At 47.4% G+C, this 21,364-nt stretch overlaps 5 protein-coding genes across 5 annotated transcripts; 3 read left to right on the plus strand and 2 right to left on the minus strand.

The window, feature by feature from the left end:
* Positions 1-521: 521 nt before the first annotated feature.
* EDD37DRAFT_670126 (cytochrome p450 monooxygenase) lies at positions 522-3,500 on the plus strand (the record flags this gene model as incomplete). Its single annotated transcript, XM_062819355.1, has 8 exons — positions 522-665; positions 723-775; positions 826-988; positions 1,070-1,312; positions 1,366-1,563; positions 1,628-2,004; positions 2,059-2,523; positions 3,488-3,500. The coding sequence occupies 8 exons, from the start codon at positions 522-524 to the stop codon at positions 3,498-3,500; spliced, it is 1,656 nt and encodes a 551-aa protein (XP_062665154.1).
* A 6,275-nt stretch (positions 3,501-9,775) lies between these two features.
* On the plus strand, positions 9,776-11,566 carry EDD37DRAFT_676009 (major facilitator superfamily domain-containing protein; the record flags this gene model as incomplete). Its single annotated transcript, XM_062819558.1, has 3 exons — positions 9,776-10,015; positions 10,084-11,330; positions 11,392-11,566. Coding segments are annotated over 3 exons (1,662 nt in total), but the record flags the coding sequence as incomplete, so codon positions are not given.
* A 396-nt stretch (positions 11,567-11,962) lies between these two features.
* EDD37DRAFT_597580 (putative monooxygenase) lies at positions 11,963-13,782 on the minus strand. Its single transcript, XM_062814602.1, has 5 exons — positions 13,581-13,782; positions 12,972-13,523; positions 12,599-12,915; positions 12,276-12,546; positions 11,963-12,205 (listed from the first exon to the last, which is right to left on the minus strand). Exons 1-5 carry the CDS (start codon positions 13,605-13,607, stop codon positions 12,143-12,145), a joined length of 1,230 nt encoding a protein of 409 aa, XP_062665156.1. The 5' UTR covers positions 13,608-13,782; the 3' UTR covers positions 11,963-12,142.
* A 276-nt stretch (positions 13,783-14,058) lies between these two features.
* Positions 14,059-16,123, plus strand: EDD37DRAFT_571479 (glycolate oxidase; the record flags this gene model as incomplete). The annotated part of the gene is made up of 6 exons (XM_062814337.1): positions 14,059-14,348; positions 14,404-14,496; positions 14,564-14,771; positions 14,827-15,817; positions 15,883-15,947; positions 16,001-16,123. 6 exons carry the CDS (start codon positions 14,059-14,061, stop codon positions 16,121-16,123), a joined length of 1,770 nt encoding a protein of 589 aa, XP_062665157.1.
* Positions 16,124-18,489: 2,366 nt separating this feature from the next.
* On the minus strand, positions 18,490-20,579 carry EDD37DRAFT_217431 (uncharacterized protein). The gene is made up of 3 exons (XM_062810366.1): positions 19,828-20,579; positions 18,764-19,764; positions 18,490-18,696 (listed from the first exon to the last, which is right to left on the minus strand). The coding sequence occupies exons 1-3, from the start codon at positions 20,421-20,423 to the stop codon at positions 18,602-18,604; spliced, it is 1,692 nt and encodes a 563-aa protein (XP_062665158.1). The 5' UTR covers positions 20,424-20,579; the 3' UTR covers positions 18,490-18,601.
* Positions 20,580-21,364: the final 785 nt, after the last annotated feature.

Genomic DNA, 21,364 nt, shown 5'->3' on the forward strand with positions numbered 1-21,364 from the left:
CCAGGACATGAAGAAGTCTAAGCAATTATCTTGAACGAACGTAGAACTCCTCATGATGAAACCCTAGATCCGATTTTATCTTGCATTGAGGAACATTGGTCGTCGAGTGTCGCGGCGCACGAGCAATACATGTTACTCTGATTGAAAAACGCAAGCACTTCGACTTTCAACAGGTCCTCTGCACAAGCTTGAGGAGGCTTCCACCCTAGCGCTCCCTTCTCTTGCTCGGTTAGAATCTTGAGTCAGTACTGGTAGTAGATTCTGCTCCAACCTCAGGATGTTTGTCCCTAGTGGGGTGAGTCCACTAGTGGGGCATCAGGCCACGGAAGGCCGAGTCCCCGCAGAAAGATCCCCGCAAGCATCGGCAGCATTGGGTTTACTCCTCGTTCTGATAAAGCACCGTGTCAATAGCTACCAACCCTTTCCAACCTGGGGCTTTTTGCTGCGAAACTGGTAGCATTTCCTGGTTGCTGTCTCAGAGCCAGCGTTCAGTTTGATGTCCAGGGCACTCAGCAGTCAGCATGGACCCCTCCACGCTTCGTCTAGGCGTCTTCCTACTATTGACTTCTGCTTTCCTAGCATGGAAGCTGCGTAGAGTTGGCCGAAGGCCATCAGGCATGCCACCAGGGCCTCCAACACTCCCAATACTTGGAAATCTTCATCAGGTCAGCAGATGGAGAATATCAGACATCCTTGTCCGCTTGAATTGACTTGCGCAATAGATGCCTACCAAAAGGCCGCACTTACAGTTCCAAAAATGGGCAGAGGAATATGGGTATATTGAAGAGAGGAACTTGAAGCGATAGCTTTATTGACATCATGCAGGCCCGTGTATTCCCTTATGCTGGGTACTAAGCCGACGATTATACTCTCTTCGGATGTGGCCATCAAAGACTTGCTTGACAAAAGAGGTGGGATCTATTCTGATCGTCCTGATATGTTCATCAGCCAGAGGGTGGCGAGTGGAGGCCATCGGTTGGTGGTGATGGTGAGTTAACTAAGGATACTCCTGCAATGCGACCGTCATCCAGAGAGTTTCGCAGGCCGTCGCTAACCTCCACATCATCAGAGGTATGGAGAGACCTGGAGACTTATACATAAGTTGGTGCACAATATTCTCAATATAAACGTTGCGGAGAAGTATGTTCCTTACCAGGACCTGGAGAACAAATTCCTTCTGCAAGGCCTACTGGACCACCCTGACGACCTCTTCAACCAAATCCGACGATTTAGCTACTCGGTCTCTACTCAGCTTATTTTTGGCTTCCGATGTCCGAGTTTCGATGACCCCATGCTGGAAAGACTGTTTTATGTCAGTATTCAAGAGCACTTGCAAGGTCAGTGACGACTAATACTCCTTACCAGACTGTGGAGGAGTGGGGAAGAGTATCCGCAAGTGGGCTCGCCCAGGTTGCGGACCTCTATCCCATTATTCAAAAGCTGCCGTCATTTCTTGCTCCTGGAGCGGTGAAGGACGCAGAACATGTACACAAAGTCGGCCGAGAGCTTTACACGGGCCATTGGCTGAACGCAAAACAAAAGTTGGAGGATGGAACAGGCCTGGTATGTGTTCAACTTCCCTTACTTGAATCACTGAAGACCAGGGATACTGACCAAGCGGTCCCAGCCTTGCATCTGCAACGATCTTCTTCTAGCTCAGCAAAGTGAGCAGCTGTCTGACGAGGCTGTCGGTTATATCGTTGGCTCCTTGCTGGAAGGTGGTTCTGACACCACATCGTCCACGCTGTACGGCTTCATCCAGGCGATGATGGTGTGGCCTGAAGTTCAAAAGAGAGCTCAAGAAGAGATCGAGCGAGTGGTTGGATCCAATCGTCTTCCAGTCATAGACGACTACCAGAACCTTCCTTATATTCGATGTTGCGTGAAGGAGACGCTGCGCTGGATGCCCACCGTCATAATGGGTGTTCCTCATGCTGTCGTGAAAGACGACAGCTACAACGGCTGGTTTATACCAAAGGGCGCTACAGTTATAAATAACGTCTGGTGCGTCAGGAAGGATTGATTGAAGTCTATCGTGCTGACAATTGTTGCACACAGGACCATACATATGGACCCTAATCGATCGCCCGAGCCCCGTCGATTTAATCCCGACCGATATGCGGACGATCAGACCACTCTTTACCAGTCGGCGAACGGAGAACCCATGAAGCGCGATAATTTCAACTTTGGCGCTGGGCGCCGCCTTTGCCAGGGCATACATATAGCAGAGAGGTCGCTTTTCCTGGGTATGTCGAGAATCTTGTGGGGATTCAATTTGAATACGCCGCTGGACGACAACGGAAATCCCGTTACACCCGACGTCGATAACCTCGTCGGCGGCATCACAGTTCATCCCGCTCCTTTCCAGATCAAAATTGAGCCAAGAAGCCCGAAACGAGCCCAGATCATTCGTGGTGCGGTGGAGGATTGTAAGGATCTCCTTGATGCCGGCTCTGGTCAGTGGAAGAAAGTTCCAGATGGGATGGTCTTCGGCTCTTGGAAACCGGACGCTCAGACCATGAAGTGAGTTAGCAAGCGCTTGTCGCTGGTTTGTCTGCAGCCGAGAGCGATGGGCAGTAAGTTGGAGCATTTAGGTGTGAAATCTAGCGACAGCTCCAATACCACCAAGATTCATTACGTCCTATGACGAATTACTCCACGCAGAGTGTTCTAATACGTATGCGATTACAAAGCCGACATCAGAGGCCGCAGTAGATAAACTCCCTAGGAAAGATTGCGGGAGTCCATCATTAAGCTGCGCAAAGTAAGGAGTGATCTAGGCTCGATCTCCCGGTAGGCGAAACGTTCTCTGGAGCAGAAGATGATGAGTTGCAGCAAGGCTTGAGAGACCACAGACCAGAGGGCAGAGGAAGATCCTAGGTATCTTTCATGTTCTTGAAATGTAATATAATATTTGTTGATACCCCATAATATAGCTATGGGGTTTGGTTGGCTCGGAATGCCTCCTGGGACATTAAAAGGAGAGCTAGTGAGAAAGAAGGACCTGACACACTTAGCGTAGTTGAATGCATAAATGACTCTGTCCTTTATCAACTATACGTGTACGGCCCTCGTATATATAGGCGTATGTTACATGATTTGGCAACCCCTATCAATGCCGTCGTTGCCGTGCTCCTGAGAAGTTGATATAGACTAAGTCTTAGGTCGATTTATTCTTTAAGGGCTGATTAACGTTGTCTCCCTAACTATACGTAGTTCATTAAACGCTAGCTAGTACGGTTAAGATCTACTATAATAGTGGTAGACTAGTAATAGATTCGATAATTAAGTAGCTAAACGATTCGGGTTAACCAAGCTCGTCGAGAGCGATAGTCGTAAGGCTATTACGGTGGGTGAGGACTTGCTCACTATCGATGCGTCTACGACTACTTGGGCCTAGCTTTATGTTATCTTGACTTGTTTAGGTACGTTATCGTTGATTAGCTTTAGTATACTTTGGTTCTGCGTTTCTAATATTCTAATATAGTCTATATTTCTAGACCTATCTTCAAAAGCTCTGCGATCTTATTCTCGTATTTTTGTATTAGCTCTCCGTAGCTTCTAGCTATCCCACTTTGGCCATTAGCTATACCTCTATCGGCGTGGTCTCATTAATCCGCGCCTTAATCGTGTTATGAATCGCTCCACTAGGGTGTCACGAGACAAGGGGTTCCTGAGTAGGGGGAAGTATCAAGGTATGGCAGTAAGAGAGCACGTCGAGTGTCTTGAGCGAGACTAATCAATACTCAAACGTATAGGTATAATCGTTAACGAAGTTAACTACATATTCGATAGTATCGAGCGCCAAAAGGGTTTAGTGAAAGAGTAGGTGAAAGCTTAATGTACGGAGGTTAGTTATTTAGCGGTAGTAGCCACTTTGGCTTTCGTAGCGTTAACTACTACTTAGGAAAAGGAGATAAAACTTAATCGTTATTTAGATAAGTTAACTAAAGTATAATCTAAGATACTAGTTAAGGAATATACTACGTTAGATACTTTAGACGAGATAGAAGAGTCTAACGAACGGTCTTCTAAAGTTACCGTTTCTTTAGATAAGCGGTTTAACTAGTCCGATCTATTATTATTTAATTTTTCCGTTTTTACTAAGGTTAATAAACCAATTCTAGGGTAAGTAAATAGTTTTCCTTTTAGTGTTTATATTTTAAAGTTCCTAATTTTATATAAATAAAGTTTTAGTATAAGCTATACTTATTCTAGATCTTTACCCCTAGTTCTTTATAATATAGTTAGATATTACGTAGGGTTCGATTTCTTATAGGACTTATTATATATAAAGTTAACTACGATTAGTAGTTACCTTTCTATATAATTCTTTTTACCTTAGGGTTCGAATCTTAGTAATACTACTAAACTATATTTTTTATTAAATATTCTTTTAGTTCTTAAGTATTCTTAGTATCCTTATATCTTAACTATTTAATTAAATAATATAGTTTTCTATCGATCGGTTAATAGTCTAGTATTTAGGCCTTGATATAGGCCGAGTCGGGCCGGGTATTCGATTAATCGAACCAGCCCAACGAGTTTCCGGGTCGCTTTAGGAGTCAACCCAACCCTGACCCGGTGACCCGTATATTGGGTCGGGTCGGGTAAGGGTCGACTCGTTATAGCGACGACGAGGTCGTTAGTACGAGATATTAAAAATTAAATTATAGTTCTATATACTATAGAGATATTAATATATAATAGTATCGTTACTTTTACTATTATAATACTAATTAGTTAAATAAATAAACTTAAAGTCATAGAATCTTAGAATTTTCTTAATTTATTACCTTATTAGGAAGGTATAACGGAACCGAGTAAACCCGTTTAGGTTAGGGTCGGGTATTAACTATATAATATCCGCCCATTAGGCTATAGGGTCAACCAGTACTTCGACCCTAACCCGACCCCGACCCTAACCCGACCCTGACTCAACTAGGTTTACTCGGCCTAAGGTTGCCAACTACCTTGTCGCCACCCCCACCTTATCGCCAATTTTATGAATTCGCATATTGTTGTAGCAAAGGGTAGCCACTTATGCATCCTAACGATAGAGAGTCTATAACTTTGTATGGGGATTGCCTATGAACCTGCCGAGTTGGCCATATCGTAGATAATATCTCTACTAGGTAGTGCGCTTAATAACACTACCGTATCTTCCTCCGTGTACCCCCTGCCCTATATAACTTCGATCGTATCCTAAATACGCTTTTTATCTTGCTTTTTAAGTCTCTTTGATACGGCTCGCTCCTCGTTCTTTAGCACGTATTTCCTAATAGTTGAAAGCTTAGTTAATAGTACTTAATAAGCGCTAGAGACCTCGTAGTAAGCTCTATTTAGTTATCGTATAATAGCCTTACTAGATCGACTTAATCTTGCCGCTAGTTCCTCGTTTATCTTGCTATACTCGTACGTATCTCGTAAGGAGTAACTATAAGGCCGTTTAAAAGACAAGATCTCTAGCGTAGTGTATCGATATTGTGAAACTTAAGGTATATCGAGTACTTTTCTAACGTTGATAGGCTAAAGACTACTACGGCGCTAACTCGTATTAATATATTAAGTTATTATACTTGATTCCCGTATAAGTTAATATAGTAAATTAAATTAAGTATAATTTACTTACGTATCGCTCGCGATAATATAGCTCTTAAGGTATTTTAAGTAAAATGTCTTTAGCTAACTAAATAGCCCTAAATCGTATAGTTAATAGAGATAAGAGATATAAGGTAAGAGATAAATTAATAAAATTTAATTTATAATATACTTTACGATAAATACCCCTATAGTATAACTATCGTAGCTATTAAGAATAAGTATTCGCTAGTAAGAGATATTGTCTTTATAACGTTCTCGTCGAGACTATAGAATAAATACTATCGTTAACTACTCGAGCGTATAGTCGTTATTAGTCTAGCCCTTCTCTATAAAGCCCTAATACTAGTTAGGGCACTCGTTTAACGATAGGAACTAATAATTAAGTAGTTAATAGTATAATTTACCGCGATAAATAATAAGAGGCCGTATTATATCGCTAACGGTAAAAATCGCCTTTATAATCGAAACCTAACTCGTAGATTCACTAGTAATTAATATCGAAGATCTTATATATCGATTAAAGACTATAGACTCTTTCTATAAGTGACTTATTTAAAAGCCGATCTCGTCTATATTCTAAAGGTCCTCTAGACGTATATTATAGCGTAAAATAGTCTCGTTAAGGTACTAAAACTAGCTCTCGAGTATACTAGGGATAGCCGCTATTATACGGCTCTATTCGAAAGACCTATTACGACTACGCTTAAGATTAGGATATCGATTCAAGAATCTTGAAATCTAGTTCTTATCGAGGCGCGCATTAGGCTCTCTTTAACGCGCTAGTGCCTACGCGATAATAGATAATTAGGTAGTATTAACGGGCGAGTATTATAGCTAAGAGTCCTTTATATATTAATATAAGACCTCCTCTTATGTCCTTAATAACCTAATATTTTTTTACTCTTCTAAACCGCGTAGTACGCGACCGTCGCGCCTATCACGGATCGTCGATCGTGGTGTGGTTATACACTTTATGGCTTACGATATATTACGGAAACGGCCTTCCTAAAAGAGGTCAAGGGCTCGTGATGCCCTATCTATCTTAAATAGAGAGACGGCGAGGGCAATTGGTTGATATATATGAGAGTTTAGTTGACAGGTGGGTAGGAAGGACATCAAAATGCGATTGGCGACAAGGTGGGGGTGGCGGCAAGGTGGTTGGCAACCTTATGTCAAGGCCTACTAGTATTTCTTCGACGTCGTATAATAATTATTATATTTTACGTATATTAGTACTAGTCCTAGTTTAGCGTTTTATAGTATCTTCTTAAGGAGTGATTTATAGAATACTAAGTAGATATTTATTTCCCTTAGTAATTCTAATTTAAATATTACTAGCCCTTATTTCTTATTAATATTACGAATCAGGACCTACGACTAAATTATAACTAGTCTACGACGGCTCGACGAAAAGGAAAGGTATACCGAATCACGTGACTAGGGATACGTAACTAGGAATAGCTCTTAGAGCTCTCGTGGATCTATATATAGAGCTAATAGAGCCTATAGATCAATACTTGGAGCTTGACAAAGAAACATTCAGAGTGGTAGTGGTAGTCCATTGCATGGATGCGCGTGCTGTACTTATGCCTGTGGACTCGGACTAGTGACTTGCAGTCGCTGACAGTGCTAACCAAATGTCATGTGCTCTGCAAGCAATTTTGGAGTCCGTCAGGCTGTATCAAAGAAGGCTGAAGAGAGAACTGATTAAGGACACCGGCTCCCTCCCGTAGTATCCCCCCAGGAAGCATGCTTGGAGATCCTCACATGTATGTGTCTTCAACTACGACTGAATACGATTCGAGGCTGTTTCCCCGCACGTGACCGTGTAGCGCACGAGAAAGACATCATTGAGGATGTGGAGGTGTGGAGATGTGGAGATATGGAGAATGAGATTGACCCTCTGGCACCTCATCTCTTACGCCAACGCTGAGTCTGATGATGCCAGCCTGGCTGTATCCAGAGTCTTCTTGCTAGCGATCGATCACCAGTAGGCAGACAAACAGCATTGACGTCCAATTAACACTGTTACACTGAGACACAGCTATTGTTTACTTTCGTTGGCTATAGCAAAGCAATAGCAAGGCCCACTGTGGTCAAGCTGATTCTGTGGTCAAGCTGATTCTGTGGTCAAGCTGATTCTGTGGTCAAGCTGATTCTGTAGTGCCATGAAGATCCAAACGTTGTCGAGGATGATGTGGGTTTCATGGATTCTGCAAGACTTTTGATGGACCCGCGATCCCCTGCCATGCTCTTTTGTGAGTCTTGTGGGAAGCTGTGACTTGAGCAGGTAAGGATTTTTACACAAGAGGGAGATCTCCAAAGATGTCGTGGTGGAGAAAGCTTCTCCACGTATATTCTCCATATGCCATGAGACAAAACTAGGCAATTCAATAGTGCTTCCACTTATGGTGTATTCACACGCCCCTTAGCCACGATGTTAACAATAATCTGGGTAGGTGCGTGGCACATAGCTTCTTGAGATGAATAACAAAATTGGAAACAAGTCTTCATCAGAACAGTGCCTGCAGCAATGAAAACTAAGTCCATTACATGTTAGAGACCAGTCCACGAGCCCTTTGGACATTGTTTATCCAAGTTGAGGCGTTTACGAAACTCATCAAAGTTAGGATCCACCTCAGTTGCCTAAAAGTACCGCCTTCCTATCAACTATATGCTCTGTGAGGAGTTCGACTTAACAAGGCTTGTACCGTGTCCAGCAGTTGTCTTCGCATGTCAAGTGAAATCTCTTGTGGATTGGCCGCCATGAGGCAGCTCTCTGGGTATGGTTTCTGTGCCAGAAAGACGCGTGGTATTGTTTGAGAAGTCACAGCGCTGCGTCTACACTCTTTGCGGCCCCGAGTAGTTGTATACTATCTTTCTCTCGATCATGAGTATCTGCAGCTTGTTCAATGCAAACGACGCAGTATGATCTGTACTTTCACAAGATGATCAGCCTCGTCCGTTCGAAGTAGCTAAGGACGCAAAAGCTGGTTTGTCGTCGATTGTCCGGCCTTATGTCTGTTCTAGAGTTTTACGTGGCGTTGGAGCTTGCTTGCAGGGAGCCCAAAGGTCATTGAGCGAATGCCAAAGCGTCTCATAGATCTTCGCAATATTATCTACGATGTTTTATTATGGGAAATTTGGGTCACTTCTGGGAGATACGTCCTTGGTGGACAACCAGCATGGCCAAGCGGGAAGGTGACCATTTAATAAGATGGTAAACAGTGCTTGAGTTCCAGGAGTCCAAAAGAAAAGGATTAAAGCAGACTTTTAAAAAGCCTGAGGATGCCAGCGACAAGACAAGACACGATTGCTTTCGTCAAGATGAAGGACCCTCCTACTGGCGAATCTGCCTCAATTGGGTGGTGCTCATCGTGGTATTGAATGTCATGTAATGCGGTACAAACTCGCTCCTCGACCTTGGAGTCTCCAGTATCCCCAGTGGATCGGGCACGGCTGCAATCTCGTTTGGCATGGGTACTACCCTGTTGGCAGGAGACGACGTGTACAGAAAATTTCAATTCGGAGAGCGGCCAAATCTACACAGCGAATAGGGGTGGTCCAGCTCCTCCAGTATACACAAACCAACGATTGCCTACCTCCAACGGATCGTGAAAGAACATAGAGGATGTCCCTATCGATACTCTGGCAGGTTTCTCACCATGCGTCACTCGATCTCCACGTCGGCAGAATGGTGATTATCTCAAGCAAGCCCCTTCGGATGAGTCCAAGAGTCCGGATCCGCGACCCCACCATCAGGGGGTGGGAAAGCGATCGAGTTGCGTCCAAGAAGACGGTTTGAGAGTAAGAACTGTATTCACTTGGGATGGTGCAATAGAGCCTGTGGAGAGAATGGTCCAGCAAATGGATCGCGCGAAATATTGCACTCGCTGGGTGGGCACCATGGGCTGGAGTTTTTCGGGGTAGGAGCCATCCCCAGGCGCTTGATGGAGTAACCCCCGCAAGACAATCGATCTGGCGACATTAAAACAACACCTCAGGACCCACGTTTAAAGAAGATATTGCTACCTTTCGTCCACCACCTTCAAGCCGGAAGAGAACCGTGCAGCTTAACAACAAAGGTATGTAGGCCCTCAGCGCCTTATCTACCGTAGCTAAGTCTGTCTATCAAGAATCCTAACAAGCCGACTTTCCCTATTTTCACGAGATGGGGTTCGGAATTCTAGAGCCTAACACGACAGGCCATACGCCTGGCACGGTTCTTCTGGATCAACAGGCTGCGCATTCGGAAGGCTCTACTGGACGGTTGAAGCATGCCGCGGGAAAGAACTCCAACATTGTGCTTGCCCCTCAACCCTCAGAGGATCCCAACGATCCTCTGAACTGGTCGCAAACAAAGAAGAACCTTATTACGCTTGTTATCTTCCTCGGAGTGGTCATTCATGGCGTTGTGCCGGCAAGTTTACCTATCATCAGCGCGCCAGGACGTTCCCCTTTACTGACTGGTGGACTTAGTCACCCCTACTCAATGCCGGAATCGTCGTGATCGCCGTCGACTTGAAGCACTCAGTCACAGATATTGCGAAGCTCGGTGGCTATCTCCTGATCGGAACAGCCACTGCAGGCCCATTCGCATCAGCTTTCGGTCGCAAATATGGCAAACGTCCTGTTTATATCTTCTCGTCGATCATCGGACTCATTGGCTGTATTATCTCGGAGGTTGCATCTGGGTACAATCAGTTGCTAGCTGGACGAGTCCTACAAGGTATCGCCGTCGCAGCTTACGAATCGTTGGCTGTGGCGTCTATCGGAGATATGTTCTTCGTGCACGAGAGAGGACCTCGTGTCGCCATTATTGTCTTCCTTCTGGCTGCTATATCCAACGGGATCTCCATCGTCGCCGGTGTTATTACGGCCAATCTCGGCTGGCACTATAACTTCCACATCCTCACTCCCTTCGCTGCCCTCCAGACGATTGCTGTCATTGCATACGCGCCAGAGACGATTTACCGCCGCAGCGCGATTTATGACATCGACACGGTTGGCTCTGAGGAGAACTTCGACAAACTCGCGTCGGTCGAGGCGCGTGCTGTCCACCACCTTGAGAAAGCTGGAGATGGCGCAACGGACCTCGAACAAACCATGACTCAAGGGACTGGAGATTCTCTAGAGTCTATGCGCCCTAAGAAGACCTACTGGCAAGAACTATCTGTCTACAACGGGGCGTTCGTCGAGGACTCAATCATCAAAATGGTTTTGGCGTGTCTGGCCATTCTACTCAACCTGGGTGCACTCTACCAGATCATCTCGACCGGCATCATCATTGCCTGGTACGTTGCAGTTGCTATCCTGACTGGTGTTATTTTTGCTATTCCACCATATCTTCTGGGCACCGCGACCATCGGATATCTCTCCACTGGACCTCTGATCGGTGGCTTTCTGGGTTGCCTTGTACCTTTCCTCATTTCCGCGCCTATGATAAGGTTCTTGACACGCAAGAATAGAGGCGTTTACGAGCCAGAGTTCTGTCTACTGCCCATATCTGTCGGGGGTCTGGCCATAGTCGCAGGACTTCTTGGTTGGGGCTTCGCTATCAAGAATTTACAAAGCATCTATGTTGTCGCCTTCCTTTGGGGATTGATGCTATTTGGCATGAGTCTGGTTGCGACATTCACGACTCAGTGGGCGCTTGACGCCTACCGCCAACACAGCACCGAATTGTTCGTCATGAATATGGTTTTCAAGAACTTCTTCTACTATGGGTAAGTCTATTATTTCCTTACTATACTGCCTGAACTACAACTCTCTAACAATATCCCCAAGTTTGACGAACTACATAATCCAATGGTACTTGAAATCAGGCCCTGTCCAACTCGTAGGGGTGATGGCCGGGCTTTCCGGATCCATGTGTCTACTGGCCATCCCGATGTACATCTTCGGCAAGAAGTACCGACATTACTGGCATCACCACAATCTGATCAAGATGCTGAGGCTGGAGACTGATCGCACTGGCGCGGAATGATCAATTGCTGCTGCCAGAATGGAGGCGAGGTTGTACTTGAGAATAGCTGTCATGTGTTTCGCGCAAAAGGAGACATATGTTTGAATTCGCGGGAGGGTCTTCCACCGAACCATTGGAGATCGGAGGCGGCTATACCTGTACCGTCCTAGTACTGTGTGATGTGATTGAGAAATAAAATCATGTGAGCTTTTCTTCCGTACCTGAATCACTAGTGGTCTACTAACCGACTCTCGCTGCACTCCGTACATAACACAGCCTCACAGACAGGTAGGCCAGGGTTGTGCCGCATAACTATTGTAAAGAGGATACCTCGCACCGCCAACCAATTTTGGGGCATCAACTCGTGCTGTGATTATAGGATTACCAAAGAAAGGTGACCAAGCTTTTATTTTCGACTGCTGCGCGCTCCGCGAACTTAAGTCGATTGTCCTGCCACAACGCTACGTACGAAGCTGGTGACACTCTACTAACCGCAATTCTGGTGGGCGCTGCCCAGTCTTTCCAATCTCGTAAAGTCTTTGCGCTTATGGCAAATTACATATGGCAACATGATTAGACTGAAACCGCAAGCGACTTATACTCCGTGGTGAAATCATGCATGATGGCGTTGAGCCCCTGCCGTCTGAGTCAGCACGGCGCACATGCACCTTATGGCTTCATGACAAAAGTGGAAAGAAATGCTCACCAACTGAAGTTGCTTGCTCACTTCAGGATCAGTTGCGGCTCTTCGGCACATAGCTAAGAACTGATCCTCTTCCAGAGCACGCTCTGGGTCCTGCCAAAGACGGCGAATGTTCTCACTGGAGACCGGATCGATGATGCTGTTATACTTGTCACGTCGTACTTCATTGTACCGGTCAAGGATGGAATCATCTGCCAGCCCTTTATGAATCCCGTAAAGGCAGTCGTACAGATTACCAATATCCACGAGACCGCCAGTCAGCCCTAGACCGCCACTGATAATACGTAAGCGGGGATCCTGATTCACGTAAAGAAGAGTTCACTTACAATGGATTACATAGATGTGCAGCATCTGCGGCCAGAAGAAATCGTCCGACACGAAGACTCTTGGCGAGACGCTGATGAGTCCTGTAAGGACTCATGTTCACGATCTTGTATTTGTCAGGATCGGGTCGGCCGGGGAGGAATGCCTTGAATTTCATGGGCTGGCGAGCGATCAACTCTTCCCGGGTCAGGCCGGGGATTTCTCCGTACGTGATACGGAGGAGGCCATCGGTCTGGATTTTGGACACCATGCTCCAGTGTTCGGGGTCGATAATGAAATTGGCATCGCCCCAGTTGTACGGACTCATGTCGTAGTAGACCTGCACGTAAAACAGTTAGAAGTGCTCGTGGCTCATATAGCGGTGGGAGTATATACGTTGGTTGCCACAATCTGTTCGTCCCACGTCCGACCTGGGAACTCCCAGTCACCGAACAAGGATCTTCGAATTTGACTGTTGGCTCCGTCGCAGCCAACAATGTAGTCGGCGCCAAACGTGTGTTCTCCATCGGCCTTCTCAACGACCACCCGAGCTTCGTTTTTATCTTGGTCGATTCGAACCACCTTAGCTCCCCATTCGATCTCGACGTTAGGCTGCCTATCGATATGCTCCTTGATAATGACCAGGAGCTTGTTTAGTGGCAAGCACACCATCTTGTCTTCGAATGGGACGGCATCCATGTCAACTCCCGCAAGTGGTGTGCCATCCAGCTTGCGCCAGCGGACTCCGCCGGGGATATACCCTTGCTTCCTCACATCGTCCAGAACTCCTGCGCGGCGCAATTCGAAGATTGCCGGCGATGAATAGTGGGTTGCTCGCGGGGCATTGTCAAGTTTGTCGCCGGCATCCAAGATCTGGACTGGAATGCCCGCCTTGCTCAATAAGAGCGCAAGGATCAATCCGGCAGGGCCTGCCCCGACGATGATGACCTGAGCAGTTTTTAGTTGTGAAGATCTAGAATCCTACCCAAGGAGACAATGGTATACCTTAGAGATTGCAGTTTTGTCCGACATTCTGGTTTCACGTATCTGGGGTGAAATTCAATGTGGTCAACAATTCATGCATAGGTCAAACGAGCCTGCGACCGGGCCGCTCAAATAAAGGTAAAACCAAAAAAAATCCATGGAGTTTCGCGTCCCCAGTTACGCGCACTCCCCGCACGTCTAAGGGTGACCTAAGCAACTCTTGAAAGGTTACTGTCCCAGGAAGGATAGCATGACTTTCCACGATGTCGCGTGATCCCGTGCTGCTGGATCTCTTACCGCTGGGGAAGCCAACCATGACATGAGCCCCGCGTTACCGTTTCCACGCTTTACCAAATGTGAATGTGGGGTTTGGCCGCTTTCCCATTCAGGCAACATCAATACTCATGAATTTATGGTTGGCCTACGCCCATGCCGGCCTTGTATTTTGCAACCATCGTTAGAAATTCAGCTTCCATCGACAACTTCTTCACAGCGAGCCATGGATCCAGTTCTACAAAATCCTGCCGTTGCTGCAGTGGCTGCCAAATATGCGGATCCGGAGTATCAGGACGTTCACATCAATCTGTTCTCAAAGTCAATCGTCCGACCAATCCCACACGTTCTTCCGCCCGGTGTCAGCCAAACCAATTTCGACCGCGCCATTCGCGAGTGGTCTAACGCGTTAGGCAGTGAGAACGTCTTTTCAGGCGACAATGTGAAGGAATATATTGATCCATATGAGCTTAATGAGGATGCCTCCACGAGAAGGGTGCCAAGTGGCGCAGTCTGGTTCGGAGCGCGATCTCTCGCTGAAGTACATCATGCTAATGTGTTGCTGGCGCAGTCCTGCTACGTTGGAACAAGCTCAAACGGTTCTCAAGATTGCCAACAAGTACCAAATTCCGCTGTGGACGTTCTCCCGGGGCAAAAACTTGGGGTTTGTTTCCCCATTTGCCACCCTTGGCCGTGCATTCTCTTCACCATATGCTGACCGCAAATTCCAGATATGGTGGGCCCGCACCACGATTGTCGGGGTCTGTAGCCCTAGACTTACACCGCATGAATCGTATCATCGAGGTGAACGAGGAATATTCCTACGCTGTGGTCGAGCCGGGCGTCACTTTTACTGACCTGTACGACTACTGCAAAGAAAAAGGCCTGCGCGTCTGGCCTAGCACCCCATCACTGGGTTGGGGCAGCGTTGTCGGTAATGTGAGCACGCCGAAAACTGTCTTCTCCGTCGCGAAGATACTTATCCTCATAATAGACTGTCGATCGTGGAACCGGTTTCCTTCCTACGGCCAACCATTGGCAAAATATGGCCGGCTTAGAGATCCTGCTCGCGGATGGCGACTTAGTTCGAACAGGACAGTTTGGCATTTCAAATTCGGCAGCCGCACATACCTCCAAATTCACCTTTGGTCCGTCAATCGAGGGACTCTTCCTACAGAGTAACCTAGGAATCGTCACCAAGATGGGTATCTGGCTGACACCTCAACCTGAGGCATATTTATCGTGCTTTTTCGAGGTTCCTAAGTTTGATGACATCGAGGCGCTGGTCAACGTATTTGGGACGCTACGCATGAATGGAGTCATTCCAAACACAATCTTCGTCTCAAGCGTAATCGAGGTGTTAGCCTTGATCAAAAAACGAGTCGACATCTACGATGGTCCAGGACCTATTCCACCACACATCTTGGAAAAGGCGCAACAGGAGTATAACCTAGGGTACTGGAATGCCAAGTTTGGGCTCTTTGGTCCTCGAGGTGTGATTACCGCTCAACTGGAAGAGATCCAGCGTGCTGTCAGCAAACATGCCCCAACCGGTACGCTACGAAGTGAACTTTTCTCTGGCGAGGATGGCCAACTACTTGACGCTTCTAACATTCCCGAACCGCACGGCGGCGTCTTTGTGGGCGTGCCTACGCTATGGAGTTTACCCATGGTCAAATTTCGATTACCTAAGGACGAGTCCAAAGGGATTTCGGGCCATGGAGACTTCTCATCGATCATCCCGTCCAATGGAAAGCAGGTTTTGGACTGGGTCCGCCAATCGAAGCGTATCAGCGAAAAGCACGGCTTTGATCTCTTCTGCGACTTTTTCATGCACGAGCGCCACCTCATCTTTGTCAACTTCCAAGCCTTCGACAAGACACTAGTGGAGCACCAGGTCGGTATTCAAGCTCTATTTGCGGAGTTGTATGATGAGGCAAAGGAGAAGGGTTTCAGCAATTATCGCTCCCATATCAACCACATGGGTAAGTAGTGCTCGCCTTTCTCTCCATGATTTCCTAAGGCTTGATGTCTAACGGAGACAACGTAGATCCCGTCGCCGAACTGTATGACTTCAATCAGCACGCGTACCGGAGATTTGTCGAGAAGCTTAAGGTAAGTACATCGTTCGGCATCACGTCTGGTACTTGTCTGACTGCGAGTCACAGGATACCTTGGACCCTAATGGCATTCTTTCTCCTGGAAAACAAGGGATGTGGGGGCGAAATTATCAACAATTCCGCGATATATCCATCCCCAATGGGCTGGATGGTCGAAAAGCAAAGCTATAGTGGAGTTGGCATATTATCAGCAATACTTCGACGGCTTCTTCTGGTGGAGCTTGATCCAGGTACAAGCGCTATGACTGAGCTCTTGATGGAAAGATTGGCTCAAGACTCGACGCTCAAGTGGTCCAATGAGATGAAGAGAAGAATCACGAGACATCAGTGTCTGACCGCATAAAACGGATTTTGTGGCCCGAAACAGTGTGTTAATAAGTCATATACTCTTTTTGCGCAGGTTGGTCTTGATGAGCCTTATCGTCCGGGGAGGCGATTCGTCGTCATGTGCAACCCATTGGCGGTAGTATCTAATCATCACGCTAGCCTATGTGGATCAAGCTCCCTTTTCCCAACCCAGTTGTTCAAGTCTTCGTTCGTACATGGGATCAAAACACCACCTTCGCCCACTGCCGTTGCTGATTCACTACCACCTTGTGACTGTTGGAGTATTTTGGCCAGAATTGGGCCTTGGCCGAGGCTTGGAATATCCCTTTTTGAATCGCATGAACCTTTGGAAGCATCACGTACCATGTACTACAGCCCAGGCTCCCAGCCGGATCGAGGGCCAGAGCATGTCAAAGAACAGACCAGGTGCCCTTGGGCGTACCTCTCGTCCCAGTCTTGTGTTCATTTGCGAGAAGGCTCGCTCTGGAGGCATGTCTCAGTCAGATGAACACGACTGGTGTTGTGTGTCAAATCGATTGTGAATCAAGGTGATTCACGGAGCTCGATTGACTGGGGTAGGAGATATCCAGTTGGGGGTTCATCGAGCTCAGCCAATTGACGTTGAATTCGAATATAGCGTTGTCGTAGTGGTGGTAGTATTCCTGATTGACGAGCTATTTGACATCGAGGTTGATGACGATCGTGTGGTGATGGCTGAGGTTGAGTAAGGTTGTGTCGAGTTCGTAGACATAGTGGTGGTGTATGTCGTGGAATTGGCCATTGAGGTGGACGATGTGGGCAATGCCTCCGCAGTCAGTGAGATCAGCGCACATCCTCCATACAGTGTTCCGTCAGACAAATATACTGTCCCGTAACACTCTTGCAGCTGGTTTATGTTTGAATCTGTCATGCAGGTCATCCCACAGCTGCTGCTAAACGTACATGTTAAGTTCTGCAAGCCTTGAGAGACTATCCATTCCTGGTAGACAAGCTCAACATAACCGGTCGAATCAGGGTACAATGCAGCAGAATCTCCGGCCAAGTCCAGTAGATGCAGTTCCGTATCTCTCGTGAATCGTGTGGCTGTTGACCGCGTGGCAGTGAGTTGTAGGGCAGAATTGCTACTTAGGAGATAGTTTCCATCATACTCGGTACCGTTGGAAGAAACCCGGAGGACGAAGACGGAGTTTGATGTAGAGTCTGGAACCACGGTACAAGCTGGGCCAGTTGACGTGGTTGTAGTGCTGAGAGACGAGCTACTGCTGGAGGTCGAAATAGTCGTCCCAGTGGTGTTCATGGACGTTATGGTAGACGTGAAGCTAGTGGTAGTATTCATCAAGGTAATTGACGCAGAAGTCGAAGTGAGATTTTGTGAGGTCGCGGTAGTCGTAGTTGACGTTGAACTGGATGCGGAGGTTGTTGAGGACGGCGCAAACTCTTCAAACGCCCGAAGTGATCCAGACGAACAGTCTTCCTGTAGCTCACTGTGCAAGGCCGGAATACCCTGGCAGAGCTGAATGACCGACGCATTTCCAGCAATGCAATCCAGCACACAGCCAGGCGCAAATGTACACTCTAAAACAGTAAGTCCTCCTCCATAGTTATTGGAAAAGTCGATCGAGCTCTGGTCATAGAAAACTATACTGCCCCCTGCGCCGTATATCGTGGCAATCCTCTCGTCAGGCGCTATTAGCGTTGAGCTCTGCCCGTATGTAAACTGAGCCGCTTGAGATTGGTCCGTGGTCAGGATCATTCCCGCAGACAGGGTTCCGTTGTAGTCCGCATATGTCTGATTCCAATTGGAGTTGGAAGAAAAGACTTCGAACTCGATGCCTGAATCTGTCACTATTGTACACGCTGGGATGGTAGTCGTTGTAGTGGTAGTACTGGTGGTTGTCGTGGCTGTCGTCGTTGTCGTCGTTGTTTTTGTCGTGGTCAACAATGTCGTTTTCTTACTCGTTGAAGAGGACTGAATTGTAGAGCTAAGAGAGGTCGAGAAGCTGAATGATGCGTATGTTGAACTTGAAGACGACGAAGTGAGTGTTTGTGAGGCGGAAGTTGGCTCACTAGAGAGATGACTTGTTGATGTCGAGGTCATATTGCCAGGCGTCGTGAAAGTCGTGCTGGTAGTAGTGCTCGAATGTACGGAGGATTCTGTTGTCTGACCACTATTCGTAGTCGTGGACGACGGAAGGGCAGAGGTAAGGGAGTTTGACGAGGTCAATAGGCTGTTGGATGAACTCGCTGACGAAGAATTCGTGGATTGCGAGGCTGAGCTCGTCGTGGTGGGGTTATCACTTGTTGGGGTTGTGGTCAGACGGCTTAGACTCGTGGAGGTTGTGCTTCTACCGATGCCCGAGGATATGGAAGTGGTGGTTGTGCTACTGGAAGTGGTGGAAGTCGTCGAGGTGGATGTCCTTGCTAAGGGAAAGAGTCAGCTGTGGTTCAATAAAAAAATGTTCCGATTGGATATACAACTCCTACCTTGATAGATGAGAGATATTAGCGAACAATCCGATAAAGATGAACCTGCAGTGGTGATCGCAATTTGTCCGTCCGTCGTTTCGCAGAAGCCAGACGCGCCCGTGAGACTTAGTGTGCCGTCTCCAGATAACGTCCACGTCTCTGATGCAACAACCGAAGACGAGAACGATTTTAAGACCGTCCCAGCGATGTCGGCCTCTGCGCCAATGAATTGCTTGTTGGTCTGCAGCAGGCCTTCGGTGTCAAGGGCAAACAGTGCTGCTGTTTCCTGGCGATCTAGGACAACGCTATAGCCGTTGACAAACGCCAAGTATCGAGAAGCACGTTTGATGTTTCCGGACGTAGCCATAACCAGTATATAGAAGTTGTCCGTCGGCACTGGACTTGAGCTAGATGTCACCGTGGACGTACTCGGGGAAGTAGTCGTGGTCGAGCTTGAATAGGTGCTATCGTTCGTCGAAACAACCGAAGTTGTGCTCAAATACGAGCTGATACCTGTTGACGAAATGTGCGTAGAGAGGACTGAAGTTGTACTCAGGTACGAGCTGACTCCTGTCGAAGAGCTTGTTGCTCCGCTCTGAGTGGTAGATGTGGAGATTGATCTTGCACTGGAAGGATATTGAGATGATGCAGGATCCGGCGAGACGTTGCTGGTAACAGTGCTCGTGGAAGAAGAGGGCAACCCGCTGGAGCTGATAGGACCAGGTTTAGTAGCACTAGATTGTGCATGGCTTGTTGAAGTCGTAATAGATGTCGGCCCCAAGTTACTTGTTGAAGGCGTTTGGGATGTTGGTGCTACTTTTGTTGAACGAGCCGTGATGGACGATTCTGGCTGGCTTGTTCGACTCGTTGTAGGTAGTGACTCCGGTCCCAATGTCGACAGCGTAGTAGATGTCGACTGTGGATAGGTGGTTGGAGATCTCGTAGATGTCGACGCTGGGTTCACTGTCGTGACGGTCGGTGATGGAGGATTTGGGAAATACCACCCCCCGTTTTGACCACTGATTGCGCCCATTCAGCTCTTTAGAAAGCTCAAGGTTCGAGGAAGGGCTGTGTTTTCTTACCTAGTGCTGGTCCCGGTCTCACACGGAGGAACCCAAGTTGCTGTAGTTGTCACTGTCGTGACGATATCAAAAAGGGTTGGTCCTTGACAGGCCCTGACGACCCCTGCAGTCCACGGTGTGCCTGGTATTGTGATTGTTCTTGCTGCTTCCACCAGCTGTGATGTCTCACCATCTGGCAAATGAACTGTAACAGTACTTGCAGGCGCAACAACAGTAATATCCGGAGCCTCTTGCGTGAAAAAGAACGTATATGTACCTTGCGAAGCCACGTATGATGTGGTAGACACAACCGCAGTGAGAGAACTGGTCTTGAACGGCCCAGGCCTCGAAATCCATATCTCCATATACTCAGAACAGCTGATGTTTCTCAATGGTGTCATCCAACACTCCGTGACATTGAAGGTTTGGCTGCGACTTCCGCTCTCGTCAGGTCCACAATCAACACAGAGTCTGCTGCCACCATATCCAGGCATGGCCAGTGGCCCAATGTTAAAGAAAGAGGCCACCCAGGTCTTGATCAAGACTTCTCGCAGGGGTTCTGTATCGTTGTCCTTGCCATGTCCACGAGGCCATCTCTTAGATGCTGCAAGCGGCATACTTGTAAATGTCGAGGTACTTGATGATTTGGATATCGTGACTGGCTGATCGGTTTTGGTGACGACACATTGAGAATGCGTTGATCCATTGTATGCACACGGAATAGTGGATGAGATGTAGTCGAACGTGATGTATCGATCGGAGGTCAGGCATGTACCGCTGGTGCATGAGGTTGCTGGCGTACATGTCGACACTTTTTGCAATTGGGAGGTTACCGTGATCGGCGAGGGCGGGTAAAGAGCTGTCGAGCAAGGGATGACTATGGTCAGGACTTCAGCAGCAGCCGCATGCACTAACAGAAGAGCGGCGATCAAGACGATCCCAAAGGGCCACATAACGGGCTCGCAGGCCGAGTGAAGAACGAACCTACCAGTGGCTTCAAGACAATCTCAACACGATCCTAGTGTGTGAACAGTTCATATATGCGGCTGTGCTCCTTATCGCATCTTGTGCGCATGGGATGTCAACAAGATGGGAGGAGTTTCAAGGTTTTGAGGCTTGCACAACAATCAAACCGAGGTGAACAGGTGTTCGCGATGGCGAATCGGCCTAGAGCAAGAACAACTGTGCTCAAATCAGCTCGCTGTCACGTAGATCTGGACGTCTCTGAAGGACGGTGGACGATAGTGCCCTGTGCACGGAGTTTGATGGAATTTTGCTGCATCATCATCTTCGCGCCAGCACGCCAAAGACATCGTCAATGGTGAAGGCTGAAAAGCGCGTGTCGGGTACAAAGCTGTTGAGCTCGCCCGTGGTATGCATTGAGTCGAAAAGGGCGCAGGGGGAATCTCTCGAAGCTGGGTATCAACAAGGACACGTTGATGACACAAACTGCCAAACATGCCAAGATGGATTATCGAAAATGCTTATCTGCAGTTTTGATCGCCGTCCATCAATCTTTCAACCTTAAATCCATAGTAGGAAAGAAGCAAATCTCCTT

Source organism: Exophiala viscosa, assembly GCF_022695815.1.
Source record: "Exophiala viscosa unplaced genomic scaffold EDD37scaffold_19, whole genome shotgun sequence".
NCBI classification, from domain to species: Eukaryota; Fungi; Ascomycota; class Eurotiomycetes; order Chaetothyriales; family Herpotrichiellaceae; genus Exophiala; species Exophiala viscosa.